Source organism: Cryptomeria japonica, chromosome 8, assembly GCF_030272615.1.
Source record: "Cryptomeria japonica chromosome 8, Sugi_1.0, whole genome shotgun sequence".
NCBI classification, from domain to species: Eukaryota; Viridiplantae; Streptophyta; class Pinopsida; order Cupressales; family Cupressaceae; genus Cryptomeria; species Cryptomeria japonica.
In genome coordinates this window covers 262509822-262535072 of record NC_081412.1, presented here as the reverse complement: position 1 = coordinate 262535072, position 25251 = coordinate 262509822, and the positions used below count along the sequence as shown (strand labels likewise).

At 37.2% G+C, this 25251-nt stretch overlaps 1 protein-coding gene across 3 annotated transcripts in view; it reads left to right on the top strand.

Annotated features, from left to right (window-relative positions):
- Positions 1 to 19164, top strand: part of LOC131066502 (uncharacterized) — a 107525-nt gene extending 88361 nt beyond the window's left edge. Inside the window, exons 6-7 of one of the 3 annotated variants that reach the window (XR_009111677.2) lie at positions 10641 to 11213; positions 18816 to 19164. Coding sequence is in view for 1 of the 3 variants with exons in the window: in XM_058001272.2 (XP_057857255.2) it covers positions 10641 to 10799 (159 nt within the window). In the remaining 2 variants the exon portion in view is untranslated. Of the gene's footprint in view, positions 1 to 5163; positions 5284 to 10640; positions 11382 to 18815 lie in introns of those variants that run through there. The other 2 variants (XR_009111678.2, XM_058001272.2) reach the window with 2 other exon arrangements.
- Positions 19165 to 25251: the final 6087 nt, after the last annotated feature.

Sequence of the window (25251 nt, the reverse complement as noted above, 5' to 3'; positions counted from 1 at the left end):
CACACATTTACACCAAATTTGTATAACATATATGATTTCCATGATATATAAATCAAATTTTTTTGGTAATACATAGCAACAAATGCAAGTATCATAGCATAAACCAAAAACCAAGTGCAACATATGTATAAGAGTTCAATACATATCAACGTATCATAGTGACAGTCTCATAGAGTTATAGAGTCATAGACCACAAAACAAGAACCTCTGAAATTCTGATTACATATCAAGTTCAAAGTTTGGTATCAATGAAATTATGAAAATAAGAAATCATAAATTGCGTCTACGACTAAAGCTCAAAATAGATTGTGGCCGCTGGGTGGGTGGTGCTGAAGTAGTGGCAACATCCTCAACACTAACAGGTGCCTCTTCTGCATGATCAACCTCCTGCTCCTCCTCACGTGCTGCCACTTCCGCATCCCATTCCTCTCCTGCCCTCTCCAACTCACTCAGCTGCTCATTAGTAAGGAATGGATCCAAATCATTATCAACATCATCAGGAGAAGCAACCCATTCTGCTGCATATGGATCAATGTCATCCAAGTCAAGTGCTTCATGTGAATCTTGCCCTAGCACCTTCTTCTCATGTAATCGAATGTTGTACCGCACATAGACAAGATCATTCAAGCGTTGTTGAGTCAACCTATTGCGCTTTTTTGTGTGGATGTTCTCAAAAACACTCCAGTTGCGCTCACAACCAGAAGCACTACAAGGCTGTGATAATATGCGGATGGCAAGCTTTTGAAGATTAGGCGTTGTGGCACCATAATCTTCCCACCACAAATCTGCAAGGATACAAAATGTGATTTATAACTTGTAAAGATTTCAATAATCTTAAAGAGAGAAATAAATGGTAAAAATTAAACATATGTTTTTTTTTACCTGGTCGTAAGGTGGCTCTCCTACGTTTGCAATCAGGTGAAGAAAACAATTCCCCTAAGGCCTTCTTATAACTTTGCAACTCATCAAGTATCAGGTCTCGAAGGATCTCATCATCAACTAATCTCCGAATGCATGTGTCAAGGCCAATTCTAACCTCTGCATCTGCTTTGAAACTCGGAGAGTAAAAAAACTTGGGATTCAAGAAGTAGGCAGCAGCATGAATATGTTGGTGGAGTTGATGGTTCCACCTCCGATCAATTATGCGCCATATGGGTTCATACTTGGTCTTGTTTGACCCATACAAGTGTTGAATCGCCTCTTTGGCCTTATCCATGGCCTCATATAGATACCCCATGGAGTTATGATCCCCATCCACCATTCGTAGCACCCTCACCAACGGTTCCGACACCTAGATATAAAAAATCTAACAAAATCAGCAGATTGAAATATTAGAAAATTAAATAATAAATCATCAATTAAAGTTTCAAAACTTACATTGATGATCTCCTCCACCATCTTGGCAAAATTAGTATCAAAAATGGCAATCACAACCTTCTCTGCTTCAGGCTTTGTAGCATAAGGACTCCCCAACCATCTTTCACTCACGAACATCCGCTTCAGGTTGGGCAATGTAGCAAGTATGCTCTGCAAGGTGAGGAAATTGGTAGCAAAGCATGTGACCCCCGACCGCACAAGATCCTTACCTTCAGTGTGTTCTCTCATAAGATTCAGGACCCATGTGTGATTGTAGATGTATTTGGTGATATTCCTTCCATCTTCAACCACTTTCTTTACCCAACTTAGTTTCCCTATGTCCTCAAGGAGCAAGTCAAGACAATGGGCAGCACAAGGGCTCCAAAATAATGTCGGATGTCTAGCCATTAGAAGTTTGCCGGCTGCCACATATGCAGCTGCATTATCAGTCACAACTTGGATGACATTCTGCACTCCCACATCCATCACCACTTCATCCAACATGTTGCACAAGGTCTCCGCATTCTTCACTTCATTGGAGGCATCAATTGATTTTAAAAATACTAACTGTCCTCCTGAAGCAACTAGAAAGTTGATGAGTGTCCTGTTCCTACCATCTGTCCATCCATCAGAAAGAATGGTGCAGCCATTCTTTTCCCAAATAGTCCTTTGCTCTTCCACTAATGCATGAGTGTTTTGGACCTCATCCTGCAATAACGGTCCACTTACCTCGTAACGGCTTGGGGATTTGAACCCCTTACCTGCCACAGTCAACGCGGTGACCAATTGGTCCCAAGATGGACTAGAAATAGCATTGAACGGAACATCGTTGTAGATAAAAAATCTAGCACACGCCACCTTGGCTTGTTGGTGAGCCTCTTTATTCCATGCAGTGCCAAGCAATCCAGGTTGTGCACCAGGAGTGTTACGTGGAATAAAGAAGTTTTCCATGTTGCTGTCCAAAGTTCCCTTTGCTCGTATCCGTGGCCCAAGGGAAGAACCAGATGTCCCCACATCTGTATGTGACCCCATGGAACTCAAATCTGCCCTTGGGGCTGCCATTGCCTCTGCTGTTCTCTTTTTTGTTGCCTTCCTTTGATCATATGCTTCAAGCGTTGCTATTGCATCTCTCGTAACCTCTTCAGTACATTCCGTACAGCTTGTGGTATCTCGGCATTGAATTTTTGCAAGGTGATATTTGAACCTATTAATGCCACCTTTTACAATTTTTTTGCAATGGTTGCAAAAAACATCTCCTCGTTTTGGACCTGGTCTCCCATGTTTCCAACAAGGGTCTCTCTTTTTGCCACCAACTTTAACTGTAGAAGCTGAATCCATTTTCTTTCAAAAAGATGTGGAAAAGAACCTAGCAAAAGAGAGGCAACATTTAGAGATAAATAACATTGTTACCAAAAAAAATCACAAACATCCAAAAATTACAATGACTGTATAACTGTATTTTATTTACAGTCAAAATAGATGACTCTCTAAAATTAAAATTTTTAATTGGTTGTGTATTTTTTTAAGTTTTTAACTTCAAATTTAAATTTAAATGAAATACTTTAATACACATTGACATTACACAGTTGACAGTCATTTCAAATGACTATGAGTATTTCACAATTGACTGTGTAATACACAGTCATTAATTACAATGTACATTAATGATTAATGTATTACACAGTCATCAGTCATTTGAAAATGACTATGTATTACACAGTCATTTCAAAATTTCAAATGACCGTGTATTACACAGTCATCAGTCATTTGAAAATGACTGTGTATTACACAGTCATCAGTCATTTGAAATTTTGAAATGACTGTAATGACTGTGTATTACACAGTCATTTGAAAATGACTGTGTAATACACAGTCATTTGGAAATGACTGTGTATTACACAGTCATTTCAAATGACTGATGACTGTATAATACACAGTCATTTGAAAATGAATGTGTATTACACAGTCATTTGAAATGACTGTGACTGTGTAATGATGACTGTGTAATACACAGTCATTTGAAATGACTGTGACTGTGTAATGATGACTGTGTAATACACAGTCATTTGAAAATTTGAAATGACTGTGTATTACACAGTCATTTGAAAATTGAAATGACTGTGACTGTGTAATACACAGTCATTTGAAATGACTGTGACTGTGTAATGATGACTGTGTAATACACAGTCATTTGAAAATTTGAAATGACTGTGTATTACACAGTCATTTGAAAATTGAAATGACTGTGATTGTGTAATGATGACTGTGTAATACACAGTCATTTGAAAATTTGAAATGACTGTGTATTACACAGTCATTTGAAATGACTGTGACTGTGTAATACACAGTCATTTTCAAATGACTGTGTATTACACAGTCATTTCAAATGACTGATGACTGTGTAATACACAGTCATTTGAAATGACTGTAAATTGTAATTACTAATTACTAATGATTCTAAGACTGTGTAATACACAGTCATTTTCAAATGACTGTGTATTACACAGTCTTAGTCATTCGAAATAAAACAATACAAAAAGATACCTGGTTGTGCGTGCAAATGCAAACAATACAGTCATTTTGATTGTGTAATACACAGTCATTTCAAATGACTGTGTATTACACAGTCAAAATGACTGTGTATTCGAAATAAAACAATACAAAAAGATACCTGGTCGTGCGTGCAAATGCAAACAATGCAGTCATTTTGACTGTGTAATACACAGTCATTTCAAATGACTGTGTATTACACAGTCAAAATGACTGTGTATTCGAAATAAAACAATACAAAAAGATACCTGGTCGTGCGTGCAAATGCAAACAATACAGTCATTTTGACTGTGTATTCGAAATGAAACAATACAAAAAGATACCTGGTCGTGCGTGCAAATGCAAACCCTATGCAAATCGCGTGGCGTTTTTTGCCTTCCGGAGTCGTGCGAGCCGCGAAATGGAATAAAGACTTCGGTTTTTTTTTTTGCCTGCGACTTAAGTCGTGTTTTTCTCGCATTTTGTGCCGCGTTTCGGGCGGGTTTTGGCCATTAACGGCGATTATTTGCCAAAAAAATCGCGGCGAGTATATAAAAAAATCGCCCCGAGTATTTCCGCGATTAACTCGCGCGGGATTATGGATCGCGATTACTCGCGAGTTTTTGAATTGCTCGCCGAGTTTTTCATCTATGTGTAGATCGATCAAACCTGAGAAACATGCAGCGCCACAAATGGCAGGCATTGAACAGTTTAGGAACGCGACAATAAATGGAAATATATATTTTTGACCTACATCCAAAAACTAGAAGATAAATTTTGATTTTAGTTTTACATTGTAATATACAATTTTTTTTATAAATAGTAAATTTTATTTTTTTATTTAGCAAGTTTCGAAGTAAAATTTTTGCTATACAAAAGACATTTCAAAATGTTAATACAGTGTATAAAAAAATCAGATTTTTTACATTTTAATTTTAGTTTTAAATTATAATATAAAATCGCTTTTTATTTATTAGTCACAAATAGTAAGATTTATGTTTTATTTATAAAGTTTTAAAGTAAAACTTTTGTTTTTTTATATTATTCTATACTTATTTTATTTTTCAATTTTTAACTTGATAGTATTAATTAGTCAAGAAAGAAATTTCAAATTGTTATTATACCACATTATGATGATACAAGTAATTTTTTCTTTTATTTTAAATGTCTTATAGTTTATTTAATTTTTATCAATGCAACAAGCAATTCAAATCATTGCTATGTTATACACATTAAAATGGAATGTTAATCAAATTCTCATGGTGTTCTTATTGATAGAACATAAAAAATGGATTTACAACTATTCCTACTTACATCAGCAAAGGATTGGAAGATCATTAAATTTATTTCTCTTCTAATTCTTTCTTCCAAGTGTGCTATAGCCCCAAGGGGTTAGAGGTATTTTTTTCAAACTTTACTAAAAAGTTCTAATTTTCCATTTAGCATTGCCTACTTCTCCAATCATTCCTAAGTTATTCTTGGATCTTAAATGAGCCTCAAACGACCTTCTTTTGCATTTACAATTACATACTACAAGTGAAACTAGAGGATCACATTGATATAATATAGGGGCAATCACATTTGATATCATCAAAATATAAAATTATGTTCATGACAACATCCAACAAATTTCGACATAAAATAGATGCACTTTCTGATTTACAAACATGCACTATAAGCAAATAATGTTACCCTACCATATTTGTCTACTCATCAAATAATAATTCTATTTGTAAAAGATGTTTAATGACAAAGGCATACATCAATTTTTATCATGTAATAATATGAAACCTAAACCATTCCCTATCCCTCTTTATCTCCTTATGCTACTATCTATCCATACCACTCTCTCTACTCTCTTTATCTCGTTCTCCTCATCCCTTTTTCTCTCTCTTCCTATCTCTCTCTCTCTCTCTCTCTCTCTCTCTCTCTCTCTCTCTCTCTCTTTCCCTATCCCTTTGTATCTCTATATATCACCGTTTGTATATATCTATCCCTCTCTACCTTTATATCTCACTCTCTCCCACCTCTTCTCCACCCTTCTCTACCTATCTCTTCCCCTTTCTTTCCATTTCTCTCTCTCTCTCCCTACCTCTCCTCCTCTCTCCTTACCTCACTCTCTCCCTATTCCCTATTCCCTATCTATCTCTCTATCTCTATGTGTATATCTCTACATCTCTATCTATTTATCTCCTTATTCCTCTCTTGATCTATCATCATGTCTACCTCTATCTTCCTTCACAAAACTATATAAATGTATTCTATAAAACTGTATAAAGTACCTACTAAAAATCTTAATCCTTGTGGCTAGTCTTTTTTATGCCTTGCTATGCGTGTGCACTAGACTTTCTTCATCCCATTCTCTATAAATACAGTTCAAAAGAAACAGATTAGTGTTGTTTCACAAATATATTTTGTAAGGAATTCGACCAAAGACAAACATCACATGAATTTAAATATTAATAATAAGATATCGTTGTGTTAATAAAGCATCCATATTGAGTATTGCCTATAGCAGTAAAGAAAAGACCATTTCTCGAACTAACATTTTGGTGAAAATTTATTTATTGGTAATGTGATTATCATGTTTACTTTTTTGTTAACGATTGAGTAACTTAATAAAGCATTCTCTGTATGGTTAATTTTTATGCTAACTTGACTGAGGGAATCAAAATTTTCAAAGTGTTTTTCCTTAATGATCATTGAATCACCTTTGGTTTTGATCTTTCCATCTCTCCCTTTTGTTTTCTCCCTCTCTTTTTCTCTCTCCATATTTCTATCATTATCCCCCCCCCAATCTCTCTCTCTCTCTTTTGCTCTTCCTCTTCTATCTATCCCTCTTTCTATCCCCATATCTCCCTCTCTCCCTATTGTAAACATAACATGAGCCTATCGGTAATGGATGGAAATTACCTTCCCCATTCATAGGTTTTTTAGTCATGTTTGGATACTTGTAAGAGGATGCATAGTTGTTTTGAAGTCATCACTTCTCCATTGAGACCTTTATTGCACAAACAACATCATTTTCTAAACAACCTACCAATTGAACTCAAGTACTACACAAATGTATGCAAAAAAATAAACTAAATTTTTTCATAACTGACTTTCCACACATCTTTGGTGTATCCTTTGCACACCAAGGTGCAATTGCTAGTATATGTCTATAATAAAAATCGTGTTTAGAAGAAATCCGATAATAATCAAGTTGTGTATATGTCTTACACAACCGACTCATCAAGTGATAGGCTGACATGGCCAAGGAGTCTGTTGACTTAATACAACACAAGGCAAAAAAAAATGAATAGGACAAAGAAAGAATAAGACAAATTGCACATGAGACGAAATTGGAAATAAGTGAAATTGTAAAAGGTGCGGTTAAGTAAAAATAGAAAGCTACGATCTCTTTTTATCTTGTGAATAAAGGCAAAAGTATTTTCCTAAAAGACAAAATCTATTTTGTCTTATTCAAAGGCAAAGACAAAGCGGTGATTTGAATTTAAAATTTAAAGCATTATCAAATCCTATTGAGGCAGCGCTTAATGAAATGGTATTGGTTATTTTAATAGCCATTATAAGAAGCAACGATTTAAATAATATAAACAAGCTTCTAAAAGGTCAACCCATTTGGTTAAGGCAACAATACGTATGAAGAGGTGTGATTTGTTTTAGAGGATATTAAATAAAGTTTAATTCATTTTGAATAAGGATCACTCTTTGAAAAGAGTTCACACCTCTTGTGAAAGTGTGCGAGAAAATATATATGCTGGAAAAATAAGTGACTAGTGAAAACAGAAGAATATTTATAATGTTATAAGGAGGAATATTGCTATATCTGTATGAAGAATATGTTAAGTGTGTAAGGTGAGTTGTGTGTGATGTAAGATGCTGAGGAAATAATCTGAAAAAGAGGGTAATACTGTGTTCGTGGTATATGTGTATAAAATATAAAAGCTTATACACCAAGGTTCGTTGAAAAGAAGATATAAGGATATAATTCTGGAAAATATATTTAGACAGAGGGAAGTATGATACGTATATGCTGAAGAAAATTCAGAAGTATGAGAGAATAATTCTAAGATTATAACTTAGAAAATAAAGAATTCTCAAACGTGTAGTGTATGGTATGTTATTCTGAAAATATAATCAGACACAAGTATTGTTGGGTGTAAGGAGAAAAAGAAAGCTGTGTGTAAGCATTGAAGATTACCATCATATACACCAAAGAGATCGATGAGAATTGCAGATTCATGAAGGATTTATATAAGAAGTCTGTAATGAAGTTTACTGCAGATTTGTAAATACTTTCATGGTCAGAATTTGTGCAAAAGATATAGAGTGTATCTTGTGTATGGGACAACATTGAAATGGCAGATTTAAGGAAGATTTTGCAGCAGTTAAAAAGAAAGATTTTAATGCAGATTTTGAAGAAGAATTATGGCAGATTTATGAAGAGATCATAACAGATTTGTGGAAGATAATATAACAGTTTTATGAAGAAGAATATATGCTTGTGACGAAGGAATATATGCAAAAGATTAAACTGTTCATCATCAGTTGAGATAGCAACATTGTCAAGATGGGAATTCAGATTTATATGAAGTGGGTTGGTGCTCACTAATTCTGGATTGGGGAGTTGGTGCTTCCAGTGGGTAGGTGCTCACAAAATCAGATTTGGGAGTTGGTGCTTCCAGTGGGTTGGTGCTCACAAACAGTGTTAGGGGTTGATGCCTACAAATATTGTAAAAGAAGAAATATATAAAAGCATTGATTTACCATGGTTTTCTCTCGTAAGGGTTTCCATGTGTATATCTTGTGTTCTACCCGTGTTCATATTAGTTAAATCACATATGAATGTTGATAAGCAATGAGTATGTTTAGAAAATAAGTTACATACATGTAATTAAAGTTGAAAAAGTTTAAGTTGGTGAAATTTGTTGTTATACTGATTCACCCCCTCTCAGTATAACCGTGCGCTCTTCAATATCCAAGTTGGGTATGAGGTGCAAGAAAATTAATCACATTCCTCCCTCCAATATTACACCTCTTTAAAGTGATAGGCATAGTAGTAGTAGTAGAAGAAGAATCGTGACCTAGAAGTTCCTTGGACTCTTGATCTGAAGGTTTTTCACCAACAGCGATGTCACTAGATAATTGTGTTGATAAACCAATGGTAGTTTTTGCCTTTTCACTTTGCTTTCTGCAAAGGCCTCAAGAGACATTAACATTTGGTGGTTTGCATCAGCAAGACATTTGCAAGCTTTCACATCATGCCCTAACAACTTTGTACGATACCATTTGAAACAATTGATTCCCCCACCGCATTCATTCCCACAACAGTTGCATTTCAGCTGATTGGAATTGGGAATGGGTGTGCAATAGGCCCATGGCAGGAGAATTATGAGCTGAAATAAAAAACACATGCATACTTGTTAGGGTCAATAAAAAGTATGCATAGAAACTTTTAGGTTCAGTTAAAAATAAAAAAATAACAACCTAGCAGGCTTTATTTAGTAAAAATTAGTAAATTTTAAGTCTAACTCACTCTAAACTAAAAATAATAATTAAAGACTTAGGGTTAGATTTATATTAATAGCTGTAGCATTAGGTAATTTTCTTTTAAATTACTTATTACTAAACATTAAGGATAAAAAGTAAAACTCTAACTGTAATTATAAACTAAAAACATTAGTTTATGGTCAGTGTTAGGTCTAGCATAAAATCAACAGTCTAGTTAAAATAAATAAACCCTAAACCTAACTCCAAAACCTGGGTTTTCTTAGGTTTGACCAAGCATTGTTTGGGTTATCAAGAACTTAGCTTTTCTGTTCTGACTTGGCATGGTTTTGGGGCCAGTCAACAATTACACACAATGAATCGTGTATAATTCCCGTATATTGCCTTTCTGGTTCCATCTATCCCTCATTAGTTAGTAGGTCCCTTAACCTAACCCTATTGTAAGGCTTGTTTGTTGTCTCTAATCATACATATTTGGTGAATACAATGTGAATCCTCCTTATTGATGCCCTTCTCTCTTTATTTATTTTTCTGGAGAAGTATGGGCTACTTTCTCACTTTGCAATGGTGTGCAAGGCCATTCTGCCAACTACAATGATTATGCAGATTATTGTAGGTATAGCGGCCATGGCACCAACATTGAATACTATTATCCCGACTGTGTTTGTCAATCTTAATGTTATCCTGTGGGAAGAGAGTACACCTTCAGCCCTCAGAAACAAATCACCTGGAGAATCGAATCTAGGAGAATCTGAAACTACTTTTATACACAACTTCATTAAAACAGTTTCATCTAGGACCATGATAGTATCAAAATATATTCTTGAGGTTTCTTTAGTGGTGGGCCTACAGTGAGCAAGAGGTTATTTTTGCCCAAGTTCTCTCTTAGCATTTATCATCATGCTTCACGATTCATTAGATCATTCGCCATTATTTTCTCCTCTTCTCTTATGCTTTTTTATCTTGCTTCTAATTTTAACTGAAAGCAGGTTCTCTTCTTTTCAACACAAAATCAATCTACTAGATGAAATAAAGCCATACTTAAAAAACCTTACTAAAGCCATTCTGGAAACTTGTGTTCTATTTTATTACAGTAGAATGTATCATTATATCACATGAAAATACATATGCTGTTTTATCATTCATTTTTTTGCAGAGTTTTTGAAGGAAATTCCTTTTTTGTTTTCAGTTTCCTTATATAGTTACTAATTACTATAGTTTATACATGTTTATTTTGTCAGATCCAATCGTATCAGGTTGCAAACCTAGAGCATGAGTATGACAAGGTTGGAAATGGCATCAATTACATCAGATTTGAAGTAGATTTTGATGAAGTCGACATGTTGGAGCTGAATATAAAAAGTTCATGCAGTGGCCAAGTTAGCATCTCGAGAATCTAGACTTATCTGATATCGCACATGCATCCCTCTAGTGCTTCATTTAGAAAATTCATTTGAAGGCAACTTAACATATTGAGATGAGATCGCAAAGGCCTGACCAAGGAAAGAACTGGGTGATTTTGAGAGGAGATCCAGTTGACCTGCATGCTGTGCTAGAAGTTTCACAAGCCACAATATAACTAATTGACTATTGACAGCCTTATCCATCAAGGCTACGAGTTGCTTCAAATCAAAAGGAGAGGTTTATTGTGAAGCTTGGAAGATGGTAAAGCAGTAAACCAGAACCTGAAATATTGGTATCAGGAATAATAGATAATAATATGCATCCAACAGCATTTGGAACTACTGCAGAGAATCATCTACCAAGGCTAGCTGCTCTTAACAGGGATTTCCTTTCCCATATAATTATCAGAGGTGAATATTCCCACGTTCGTTCCCTTAATGATTTTTGTTATCCTGAATAATTGAATTTGTTCCACAGTATACTTTTGCAAATTGTAATTTCTTTATTCTTCCAGTACATATTAAGCTAGTTAATGCAGTTCCTTTATTAATAACATCTCATTATTTTGCCTCTCTTCAGAGTTGCTCAAATAATTTGAATAAATTAATACCTGCATGATTTTGTTAATAGCATCTCATTATGTTGTTTCTCTCTTCAAAGTTATCAAATAAATTAATACATGCATAAATAAAAGCTTTTGTTGACAGGGAAAGACAATTTCATCTTGAAGTACATTATACAACTTCATAATTGCAGACTTGGTCTCATCATTAAGCTTATGAAGTTAGCCGAGTGCCACAAGTTGAATACTTTGAATGCAAGTCCTGTTGTAAGCTATTTATTATGAGTGATCATTAAGATAGAAATCAGTTTCTTCTTCTTCTTTATCATCTTCAAACCTGCAATTTCTTCTTCCACTCAAACTTCTCGAAAATCTGAAAATGAGGATCTCCAAAATAAATGTTGAAACTTGCCTTTTAACTACCAAAGTTTCCAAGATCATGGGTGGTTCCAATTCCCAAACTCTCACCCCAAGACAAGGAGACTACAAATGAATTTAGACAATTTCCTAAATTGCTCTCCCTCAACTGTAAATGACCACCTCCTCCATTGTAGACAAAATAGAAACTTTCAGGACTTTCCTGAACACAAAAGAGGCATGTTTTGCCAAGTGTGCTTAGGTGCTTAAATTTGAAATGTATTAAATAGCAAGTCTTTCAAATTTGAATCTCCCATTTCCCACACCCAAAAGGAATATTCCAAAATTCGAGGAAGAATATTCCAAATTCAAATTTGAATATCCTATCCACCACGAATGCTCATGCATCATAGTATTTAATCCATTTTGTTGGAGGAGGTTATGACATTGATTTAAAAGGATTTATTGTCAAAATTAAAGGAAGTTTGAGGATCACTTGGTAACTATATATATGGAGTAGAAGAGCACAAGCAATCCTTTCTTCAAATGATGACATGAGTCTCTAGTTATACATTTAAAATACTTATAGCTCATCTAATCCTAATAGAATTGTTTGGTTACATCAATTGTTAATATTATCTCAATCATGTCAAAAGAATGAATAAAACATAAAACTCAAGCATGAGTCGACTTCCTAGTATTTCTAATTTTATTTGCATTTAAGGAAATACATCCCTTAAACAATTGAGTAAGGTTAAAACAAGTTTAACCCATGTTTAGGAGTTCATTTGGGCAGGTGTGTAAAGTAGTGATCCATTTTAAACTCACCTATGTTAGGCTAAAATAACAAGTTATAGATTTGTGGCATTAAGGCAGCCATATAATTGAAAATAAAATGTATTTTGAATGTTTATAAGAATCTAATGATATAAGGAAATATATTTAACTAATTTTGTTTTACCATGCATCTATTACACTATGCTTTGTAATTGATAAATCTGAAAGTAAGAGTAAAGGATATAGTAAAACAAACAAACACACACACGCACACATACATGCAATTGGTAGGGTTCCATATCTTTATTAATCCCTTCTATCTAAATTATTTCAAATTCACTCATGAATTACATTGGATACATATAGATATTTTCTACTATGTATAATCTCCTACCCCAATATGTCGTTGGTTTGAATCAAGAAAGGAAAATGAATAGAAAAAACAAACAAATATATAGGTTGAGACCTTTCACTCTCGTCACTTTATTCTTAGAAAAAAAGTTAAAAAAAAGCCTTGCATATGTCATGTAAAACCATCTCTACCATTAGATTAGAAGCTAGTCCTTTAACCTAGCAAGTAATATATGTATATGTATATGTCATGTAAAACCATCTCTACCATAAGATTAGAAGCCAATCCTTCAACTTGGTAATGTGTGTGTGTGTAATGTAGGGAAATAGGTATTCACTAGTTTAGCTATGTAAACAAGGAATGAGCTTACTTCCAACTTTCATTACATTAAAGAGGGATGAAGTCAATAGATCCAATCCCAAATGTTTGGATGTTGATTGACTTATGTTTTTCTCTTTGTTTGAGTTGAAAATAAGCTATGGAACGATTTAAATTGAATACAAGATCTAGGGCTAAAGTTGAGAAATTGACAAGAATCAACATGCACACATAGTTTTAGATTTGATATGTAGACACAAGTACAGATTTGAAATTAGGGATCTGAGAGGAACCCGTGTCTGAAATTTGGTCCTAAAAGTGTTGGACAAGGGTGCTTGGGGCGACTTTGTCCTTAGCGTGTCAGATCCATGTAACATGTATCTTTTTAGAATCAAGATGCAGTCCTGAGCGTTTTCTTGAAGTTTCAATATAAAATTGTCGGACATAGGTGCTTGGGATGACCTTGTCCTCCACTTTTTGCCTCTGCAAAAGTTGGATATGTCTCTGTCTGCTCATCTCGAATATGCAATTGTCGTTAGATCCTACCTCCTGCACACACAAAGGAGAAAAATGGTGTTGTGGATAGGGGTTTGCCTAGGTCAAACCTTAGGTTTTGAATTAACCTTTGAATTGAATTGAAAGCGCTAAAGTAAAATACTAAATGTTATACCTCAAGCTTGTTGAAGTGATTGAAGGCTGATGATACAATGCTCTTTGAATATGATCACAAGTGTTGATGCAATAACATGACATGACATGAACACATGCTTGCGCAAAGATTGTTGTAATTTGCTGCTCCAAAATGCTTGGAGAATATTGTGGGATGAAATGTCACCTTGATGTGGGTATGATAGCTGCTTGTGATATGAAAATTAATTGAAAGAATGCTCTTATATAGGGTTTTCAAGGTATTTCATAAACTAGGCCGACCTCCAATGGTCATATTGAGGCATCGTGATCGGGAACCATCTAGCAGGAAGCAGCCATTGACATGTTCAAATTTGGGCTAGGTTACGAGGCACAAGGACGCGCTAGGTAGGACAAGGGCACTCCAAATGCCCTTGTCCACCCAAAACAGGGTGAACAAGCTAAGGATGGGGAGCACTCAATGTGAGATAGGGGTTCAGATCACCATGTAGACAAATGACATTAGTTTTGCAGTACAAAGGCCATAAATAGGCTTGGATAAGAACTAAGAGGAAACATACTAAGGCGAGGGCACAAAAAGTGGTGTAAACTGTACAAGGTTACAATTTAGAACACTATATATATATTTTGTGTGTGTGTGTGTGTGTGTACACATACACATACACCATACACATACACATACACATACACATACACATACACATACACATACACATACACATATTGCCTACTCTATAAACTCATATACATGCATTTGAATTAGATTAAATTTTGGTTTTGAAACAAAAGGGGGTAAACACACGCACACACACACACACGCACACCCACACACACACTATGTATTATCAAATGTTCACTAGCTACTACAAGAAAAATCAACCCACATGCAAAGGCTTATATTCACACAGATAATCTAATTTTGATAATTTGGTTCAAACCTAAATAGTAAACATGATCAACACCTTTCAAATCTCCCAAATGCCTACATACAAAAGGAGAGAAAATTTATAGTAATAATAATAATAAAAGTAGATGTCGATGAAACTCCCATATATGTCACCTAGTAAAAAAAAATTATTGTGTGAATCTCCCCCTTAAAGTTTGTTGCCATGGCCATTCCAGGTGCACCCCACTCGAGTTAGTCGCCATAAACATAACCTAAATACACATTCAAATGTGGGTATGATAGTTGCTTGTGATATGAAAATTAATTGAAAGAATTCTCTTATATAGGGTTTTCAAGGTATTTCATAAATTAGGCCTACCTCCCATGGTCATATTGAGGCATTGTGATCGGGAACCATCTGGCAGGAAGCATGCATTGACATGTTCAAATTTGGGCTAGGCTACGAGGGACAAGGACGTGCCAAGGGACAAGGGCACTCCAAATGCCCTTATCCACCTAAAACAGGGTGAACAAGCTAATTATGGGGAGCATTCATCGTGAGATAGGGGTTCATATCACCATGTAGACAAATGACATTAGTTTTGCAGTACAAAGGCCATAAATAGGCTTGGATGAGAACTAAGAGGAAACATACTAAGGCAAGGGCACACAAAGTGGTGTAAATTGTACAAGGTTACAATTTACGACTATATATATATATTTTGTGTGTGTGTGTGTGTGTGTGTGTGTGTGTACACATACACATACACATACACATATTGCCTACTCTATAAACTCATATACATGCATTTGAATTAGATTAAATTTTGGTTTTGAAACAAAAGGGGGTATACACCCACGCACACCCATTGCCTACTCTACAAACTATGTATTATCAAATGTTCACTAGCTACTACAAGAAAAATCAACCCACATGCAAAATCTTATATTCACACAGATAATCTAATTTTGATAATTTGGTTCAAACCTAAATAGTAAACATGATCAACACCTTTCAAATCTCCCAAATGCCTACATACAAAAGGAGAGAAAATTTATAGTAATAATAAAAGTAGACGTCGATGAAACTCCCATATATGTCACCTAGTAAAAAAAAATAATGTGTGAATCTCCCCCTTAAAGTTTGTTGCCATGGCCATTCTAGGTGCACCCCACTCGAGTTAGTCGCCATAAACATAACCTAAATACACATTCAAACGCAAATGACAAGAGAAGCAATCTACATTTTTCATTAACTATGAAAGCACAATAAAATAAAATAAAAATAACAACGTTCATTGTTGTAGACTATGAAAAGTGAAACAACACAAAGGATAATCAAACCATTTGAGGATTCAAATTTCAACCCTCCACTCAAGTAAGCCTTCAAGTAACTACGACCTTCAAGTTTATTTACTAATATACCAAATGTGTGTTTTAATGAAGCACTGTGTGTTTTAATGAAGCACATAAATTATCTAAACTCTTTAGACCTTAGAAAACAATTTGACAAGGTCATTGTTTAGGACAAATGCGTGATGTGTTGGCATCTCGTGAAGACAAAAATTTGGAATTGTGACAAAAAAAAACACAAAATGACTTCCACAATGTTCTAATGCTTAGACAAGATAATAGAAATAGACATAAAACAATAGAGAGAACAATATGCTAACAAAGTAAGGACCATATGCTCAATAGAAAATCTTAAAGAGTTACCATTCCCAAGAGCAGAAGCAAAGTAGCCCGTTGGTGCAATGAAGTAGCAAGAATACTTAAGATGAAAGCGACCTTTTCGAATGATAACAATAAAGCTTGAAAGATGTTATTGTAGTAGGAATAATGACATAATAACAAAGTGTATAGGGTGTTGTGAGCAAGACAATGCAAGAGAAAATGCTCTAGACTGATGGCAAGTAAGAATAAAATTTGAAAGATGAAAATCGAGGTTAAAGGAAGGGTTTAAGCAATAACAAATGACCCCCAATGTTGGTGTGGGTTGGTAGAGGCATTACATTCTCAAAACGTGACAAATGTGATATCCCAATGGCTAGCATAATCACAAATTTTTGTGGGCCACTATCAAATGAATGTTTGTGTGGTGCGCACATGTCTAGGCAAAAATTGGACCAACTGGTTAAGAAATTGAGCATGTGGGGTGGAAGGTATGCTTTAGATTAGAATTAAGGTTAAGAAGCATAATTTATTTAATTGTAACTAAAGGGAAGGCATGTGTGATGTGAATTTGCATAGGATGCAATTTGCGACATTATAGTTTGCCCCCTCTTTAGCGAGGATAAATGTTCAAGAGAGAATGTGACCTAAAGTAGAGAGAAAAATTTAAGAATATTATACCTAGGATACAAAGGGGAAGTATATTTTTCTATTTGTGCAGAGTTGCCCCCAAGGAAGAGACTTGAGTTGATCCTACATAAAATCTATTAAACGGTACCACCACAAACATGTTAGCTGTAGACAAACACATTAGGTGAAAGATGAAAATTAGACATAAAAAATGATATAGACATAAGACGGTGCCAATACATAAACATGTTAGCTGTAGACAAACACATTAGGTGAAAGATGAAAATCAGACATAAAAAATGATATAGACATAAGCCGGTGCCAATATGTATGGGTATCATTGTGTTATGTTAGGGAGCATACGACAATCTAATCGGCCTATGACTGCTACAAACTGTTTTGTAGGATAACCACAAAAAAGTGACATAGATGTGCATAAAGAAAAAGTCTAGCGGGTTGCCCCCATGCTAGACAATGAGTAAGACAACTAGATGCAGACATATTTCAAAAAGATATAAAAGAAATATGCGATAAGAAAGCTATAATATGATATGATAGCCTCCTATTAGAGTGATATGTGCTATGCAAAGGAGCACGAGTCATTCTAAGGAGAAGAGATGTGTCATGAAAACATAGTGAGATGTATCCATGGAATGCTACCTTGCAACAGATAACACAAAGAATGCACAACATATACAAAAAACAAAGAGACATGGGGATCTTAGTATTTGGGGTCATTAAAATTAATATCAGTAGCATCTGTATATATAATTGTATATGAACCGTTATCATACTCTTGAATTTTTTGGACCGTGGAGCACATGAAGACAAATAAAAAAATTGATTCGGATGAACATGGAAGAAGGCCTAAATGCCCTCAATGCTTTGTATTGTCCCCAAATGTCGAAAATCGAAGTATGACAAAGAGAAGATTGATGACACAAATAAAAATATATGACAAATTTTGTCCCCTATATCTAGGTACCTATGAGGGTATCTCAAGTTCTCTAGGGGAGAGAACAAACATATACAAGCAAGTGCGAGGGAAGACAAACAAACAAGAAAATAGTAATCTAAAGACACGAAGAGGCACTACTTTAGTCAATCATCTCTAACAAATCTTCACCCTCCTCCCAATTTTGATCATAAGGGGGAGGAGATCGATCTTGCAAAGGGACAATGACTAAAGCAGTGCTAGGTGTCTCGCCTACAAAAAGTGCCATGGGTGAACTGCCTCAACGCTCCCATCCACTAGTTCCCGTGAGATGAGTGTCAACGATCTAGTGAAGTTGAGAGTCAAACATACCCTTCTTAAAAGAGGAGTGAGGTGGCTCAACTATAGGGTGTGAAAGATGAGCCATATCATTGAGCTCCAAAAGAGGGTTAATGACAAATTATAGAGAAGGCAGAGCCTGCTTGTAGTACCCCTCCCCGATTAGCCTCTTTTGTATGTTTTGAGTTACTTCAGTGACTGTTCAGTGGAACATTATTGTATATTGATTTGGATGTCATGCGATGTTATTTCATGCTTTATCTAGATTTATGATGTATGTTTTTATGCAGTATCTTAGTGCTTACGATTAATGTTATGTATGGATCATTATCATGGACTGACACTTTTCCCTTATATTGCGATGCGTTATTTATATGTCACATGTTTGCAAGTGTATTGGGATGCGAGGGGATGATTTTCCTTCACTCACTCTGGTGAGATAGGGAATGTCATGATTCTCCTTCATCAGTGTGTATGCCATGTCTGTATATATATTGATCTATATGCACGTGTGGTTCTTTGGTGCAAGACATTGCAGGTACTAGTACCGGGTAGGTATGGGGTATTGACTCCACCTGGTTTCATAGGTCTGAGCATGCCTTATATATCCGATGGGAGCGGAGGAGATAGTTGTTGTACCCTAGCTTGAACCACAGTTACACTCGTGTGAGTGTTGTCAGTCGGTTGTATTTCCCCGTCTGGCTGATATGCATGTCATGGTGCCTTGGTTTTGTCATTTGAGAGTCGTCATTTGATCATTCTTGGTTTTGCATGTTCCCGTTTATTTAAATGGATGATGCTATCTTATGTTGGCGTAATTATTTAATTATTATGCTCTGTGATTATTGATTTATTTAAATTAATGATTGCTAGATTAAATGGTTAAATGGCTTAATTTATTGTGTAAAGTTGCATAATGTGTTTTGTGGAACGAAATAAATAATTGCCTAGCCATTTAAATGAAAAATGCTTATGTTGGAAAAAAGTATTTTTGGATATAGAAATTTATAAAAGCTTTCCTTTTTGCTTTTCCAATGGACTTTTGCTTTTTCATTTTAATTGTTGGAAAATAATTATTTTTGGAAAAAGGAGTGAATCTGATTGTTTTTACTTTTAAATATTTAAATCTGATTGGTTGGAATAACTTTTTAACCTATAAAGTTTAGGTTAAAAGAGAATTTTCATGCTATTCTGGGAGGGAATGATTCACGGAAAGAAGGAAGAGGGGAATTTGGGAGAGAAATTCTGGAAAATTTCTTGGAGGAACTGGAAATTCGACCTGGTTTGTAAGACAAGAAATTCTTCATCTCTTTGCTTGCTGTTGCTTCAAGGTTGGAGGTTCTCTTCTTGTTTTGAATTTGTTATTTGAAATTTTCAGTTTGTTTCCTGTGTGTGGAAATTTATGCAATCTTCCTGTAGATGTTTGTGGAATGATTTGAATGGAAGAAATAGTGTTTATTATTGTTGGTTTTGTGAAATCTATATCACATGTTTTCTTTTAGGAAGGAAATGGTTCATTTCTCTTTCTGCTGTGTGTTTGATCTTGAAAATCAATTTCTTGTTTACCTCTTCTATTTGGAAGGAATGAACTAGATTTGGCTTGCTGTGTGCTTTCTAGTTTCATGTTGCATAGATTTGGGGTTCTTGTGGGACTAAATTTCATCTTTTACCTTGCTGGTAAATATCCATGTAAGAAAATTGGATTTGGCATTTTGTAAGTGTGCCGTGAAATGTTCCGGAAAAGAATCGTTTTCATGCTTAAAGGATTGGGTGTTTGGGTTTTTATGCCTTGGGAGGCATGTATTTTATTCTTTTATTTCCTTACCCTTCCCTACCGCGTGGCGGGCTAGTCCCACCACGCGGGACGGTAGTTCTTGCTGTCCGCACGGTAGCAGTACTACTGGTCGGTAGCTACTGCTACTGACGGTAGCAACGCTACCGTACGGTAGTCACTGCCACCGGACGGTAGTGCCTGCTATTGGTCGGCAGCAGCGCTACCGGGCGACAACAGTTCTACCGACAGGTAGTGCTTGCTACCGGTTGGCAGTAGTACTACCGACAGGTAGTACCTGCGGCCCCCAATAGTGGCACTGTTGTGGGTTGGTTTAACCCCCGCATTACCAGGTACTTTACCAGTTCAAACCGGTCAATGCTATAAGTTAATTTTTAATAAATGAAATATATATTTTTAGAATGGATTTTGTGTTGAATAAAATAAAGGTGATTTTCATGTAATATTTATTATGTGGTTAATAAATTTATCAATGAGAATCAAGGCATGAATTAAGAATTCAAATTGGTTAATTTGGTTATATTCCAGAAATGAATTGAAATGCTTGTTTGGAATTCATGTTTTTATTCGGTTGGATGTTTAGTGTGGATTTCATTCCTGATGGAATATTGATTTGGAAATTGAATAATTTGATTGCTAGAAAGAGTGTTTTATCTAATTTGTCAATCAATGATGTTGCAAGTGTATTATGTGTTATTATGGTCTGTGGTTCAGTTGTCCCGTGGTGGCGTATTTGGTACCTTTGACCAAGAGATATATGTTGGGTTCGTTGTCTTAACCATGTAGTGTCTTTGCCTTATGGTTAGCCAAGAGTCAATATGTCCTTGTTTGACCACGTGTTTCTGATAGTGGTGTTATGGCTGCCTGCTTCGCCATAGGGTCCTCGGGGAGTGACCATGTCTGTTTAGTGTCCTTTGAGATGGTGTCTTTCGCTTGGGGGTTGCGCCCAAAGTGGTAGGCATTATGACCCAGCGAAAGTCATATAATAATTGGTAATCTAATGAATTGATTAGGTGGGTAGTTTCATAACATTAATAAAGATAATTGTACCTCGTGCATAGGTGAGTGCTAGTACGGGGCTCATAATGTTGCGAGAAGGCTTGGAATGACAAACTGACCACCTTGTCTTCACGAAAGGCTGGTAGGGTCCGCATGAGACTTAGTTGGAACCGGAGGTTCGGGAGAGGTTACCAGGACAGCGAGACGAGACCTATGGAGGCTGTACCATGGTATCCATCTTAAGCTATGCTGTGACACTCTCTCATTTGGTTCAATTGTGTGTTTGTGATGTTGAGTCACCTGGAGTTTGTGGAGTCATATTGTGCTGTCATGGAGTCGTATTGTTTTGTCGACCATGTCATGTTTATGCTTGTTTGAGGGTCCTTAGCTATCTCCTAGCACGGTGGGGTGATTCCATTTTGGGAATTACATGGTCGGGTGGTAGTGCCACTCCCCATCGGATGTTCGGATTTGTACCTTCATGCGAGGATTGGCTTCGCAGGTGTTTCTGTGGTTCGTGGCTCACACTTTATTTCATGTTTGGAGATTATTGTTATTTGGAGACCTATGTGGTCATTGTAATATCAATCTTATGTAACCTTGTATTTGGTTGAGATGTATTCTTATATGTATATTGAAAAGCTATGTATTGGAAGAGTAATGTAACCCTATGTTGGGATGTTTTTTATCAGTTTCCTTTATGATGTTTGTAAATGCTTGAAGTGGAATTATATAGTATCCTTTTAATCTTTCAATGCCGAATCTTTATGTACTTATTGCTTCTTGTGATCATTGAGTTAATGATGCATATGTGGATTTATGGTTTTGTGGAATTTATTCTTGAAGTTAAATCTTCGTTGGTTACCCTTAAGGAATTCTGGTGTAAGTCTTCCGCTTGTGTTATCGTGCATGTTGTGTAAATGCACTTATGATGTTTATACTTAAAAAAAAAAAAAAAAACCTTCACCCTTGTTGTGGGTTTTCCTTCAGGGTTCCTCACGGGGCATTACATTTGGTATCAGAGCCCATGTTTCAACATTGGGTACTCTGGGTTTGTAGTGAGCCCATTTGCATTGACCTTTTGTGTAGGTTTTGTGGTGTGACTTCCTTGTGTCTTTCTTTGCCTTTGATTTGAACTTTTTTCTCTTGTGCAATGTTAGGTCATGGCTAAGAAGGCCAAGGGAGGTGGCCGTGTTGGTGGCCGCACCAGAGGCAGACGAGGAGGAAGAGGTCGAGGTTCCGACCACCATAGTCCTTCGCCACCACCCACTCATGCGAGTGAGGATAGAGTTAGTCGGTTCATCAGGAGGAACCACATTCAGTAGAGAAGGTTCCCGAAAGGGAGGAGCTGCGTCACATGTTTTAGGATGTGCTAGCTAGATAGGCCCCAGACCCGAGGTGGATCAACTCATCCATGGTCGGGTAGAGGAATCGCTTCAGCAGATTCCAGAGAGAGAGAGAGAGAGATCTCCTAGAAGGAGAGAGGTCCCAGTGGACCCGGATCCAGCGATCTTAGGGCACATGAGGGATTTGATGAGGTCCAATCCTCCCTTTTTTGATGGTAAAGGTACCGGTCTTGAGGCAGACACCTAGCTTATCAGTTTGGATTGGTGTTTTGCTATGTATCCTTATAGTAGCAACACCAAGGCGAGATGCACGATCATGTGTCTTGAGAGCTTCACATCTATCTAGTGGAGATTAGAGGAGAGGATCGGTGTGAGCATTAACACCGCATCTTGGGAGATCTTTTTGGAGAGGTTTAGGGCCCAATTCCTCTCACCCCAATGGAGGCAGTTGCAAGCAGATGAGTTTTATGCTCTGTGCTAGTTTGGGTTGTCAGTGGATCAGTTTGAGCATAAGTTCTATGAGCTCAAATAGTGTGTCGGGATCGCCAATGATGAGGCTATGCTTGTGCAACACTTCTTGAGGGGTCTTAATGACCACATCAGTGGAGGAGTGAGAGTTTTTGAGCTTGCTTCAATGGAGGTAGCTGTGGTGAAAGCCAGGTTGGTAGAGCAGAACCTTAGCCGTGCTCATGGCGGCCAGTCTGGAGTTCAGATTAGGAGTGATCCTTTCAGTGGGTCAAGAGGTAGAGGGAATTAGTCCCAAACTGCTACACCTTTTAGGAGTCCTCAGGCACCTGCTAAGGGTGGTCAGCAGCAGCATCAACCGCTGAGACCGAAGCAGTCTTAGGGCTAGCAGGGTGGCATCTCTCAGTCCCGGAAGAGCAGGAGATGGCAGAAGGGTAGGGAGAATTTTCCAAGGCAGTCTTCTTAGGGAGCATCTCAGGCCCCTAGTGGGGAGAGCTTTCAGCAGTCCAGTGGACCATTTGGGAGTAGAGGACTGGTTAGGGGAGCTTGCTTCACTTGTGGTCAGTATGGCCACAAGGCCGCTTAGTGTCCTCAGCATCCTCACCAGACGAGTAGCCAGAGGCCAGCCGCATAATAGCCGACAATGGGGGATGCAGGTAGATCCCATAGAGTATTTGCAGCGGTGGATGACCGCTAGACTGAGCATCAGAGTACTGTGATTGAGACCACAGGTGTGTTGTGTGGTACCCCTATCTTTGTACTTTTTGATTCCGGTGCTTCAGATTCTTTTATTTCTTCATCCATTGTGGAGCGGTGCAGGCTCGTGTTTGCTAAGTAGGCAGATAGGTGGCAAGTAGAGTTGGCTACTAGTGTGCGAGTGTTTGTAGATGCCTTCGTTCCCAGTTGTGAGTTGGACCTAGGACCCTTTGTCACTTCAGTTGACCTTCGAGCCATTCCTTTGGGGTCCTATGAAGTTGTGCTGGGGATGGATTGGTTATCATCTCACAACGCTTGTGTAGACTGTCGTCTGAAGATAGTAGAGTGTGTAGATGACCATGGCAGGAAAGTGGGGATCGTTGGAGTTCAGTGATCGATATCCTTACGTATGATTTCCGCTATGCAACTTAGGCGGTGCATGTGTCAAGGGTGTCAGCTTTTTGCAGTTGCTCCTGAGGATGTGGAGGAGGGAGAGAGTCGAGAAATTGCTCTTGATGGTCACCCTATTCTTCGAGAGTATGCTGATGTGTTTCCTTTGGATATTCTCGGTATGCCTCCGAAGCGAGGCGTCGACTTGGTTCCTGGAGCGGATCTTATTTCGAGAGCACCATATTAGATGACTACTCAAGATTTGAGTGAGTTGAAGTTGCAAGTGGAGGAGTTGTTGGCCAAGGGATTCATTCGTCCTAGTGTATCTCCTTGGGGTGCGCCGATTATCTTTGTCAAGAAGAAGGATGGTTCTCTTCGATTATGCATTGATTATCGACAGTTGATTAAGGTGACCATTCGGAACCGATATCCATTGCCTTAGATTGATGATCTTTTCGATCAGGTGAAGGGAGCCAAGGTGTTCTCCAAGATAGACCTGAAATCTGGGTATCATTAGTGGTGCATTCATGATGCAGACACTCATAGGACGACGTTTCGTACTCATTATGGACACTATGAGTTCACAGTGGTGCCATTTGGGTTGACGAACGTGCCTTCAGTGTTCATGAGTCTTATGAATGGGTTTTTTCGCACCTACCTTGACCACTTTTTCCTTATGTTCTTGGATGACATATTGATTTATTCTAGATCTATGGAAGAGCATGAGGGTCACTTGCGTCAGGTATTGCAGTGCTTGAGGGAGAATCAACTTTTTGCGAATTTGGCAAAGTGTGATTTCTTCTAGTTAGAGGTGAGCTATCTTGGTCATATAGTTTTGGGAGAAGGTGTATCCGTGGATCCTTCTAAGATCCAAGCCATTGTTGATTGGCCAGCGCCAACCAATGTTTCTGAAGTTCAAAGTTTCATGGGTTTGGCCGGATATTACCGTCACTTTGTTCAGATCTTTTCTTGGATAGGCCATCCGATTACTTCTCTTCGGAGGAAAGGGAAGAAGTTTGTTTAGTCAGAGTAGTGCGAATTGGCTTTTCGTACCTTGGAGGAACTCCTTGTTAGTGCTCCGATTTTGGCATTTCCTGACCCATTCAGAGATTTCATGGTATGCACAGATGCCTCTTTAGAAGGTATAGGTGCGGTGCTTATGACGTGTGGTTGCCCACGAGTCTTGCAAACTCAAGGATCACGAGTTGAAATATCCAGTTCATGACTTGGAGTTGGCAGCTGTAGTGCATGCGTTGGTTCGTTGGAGACATTTCCTGTTGGGGCAT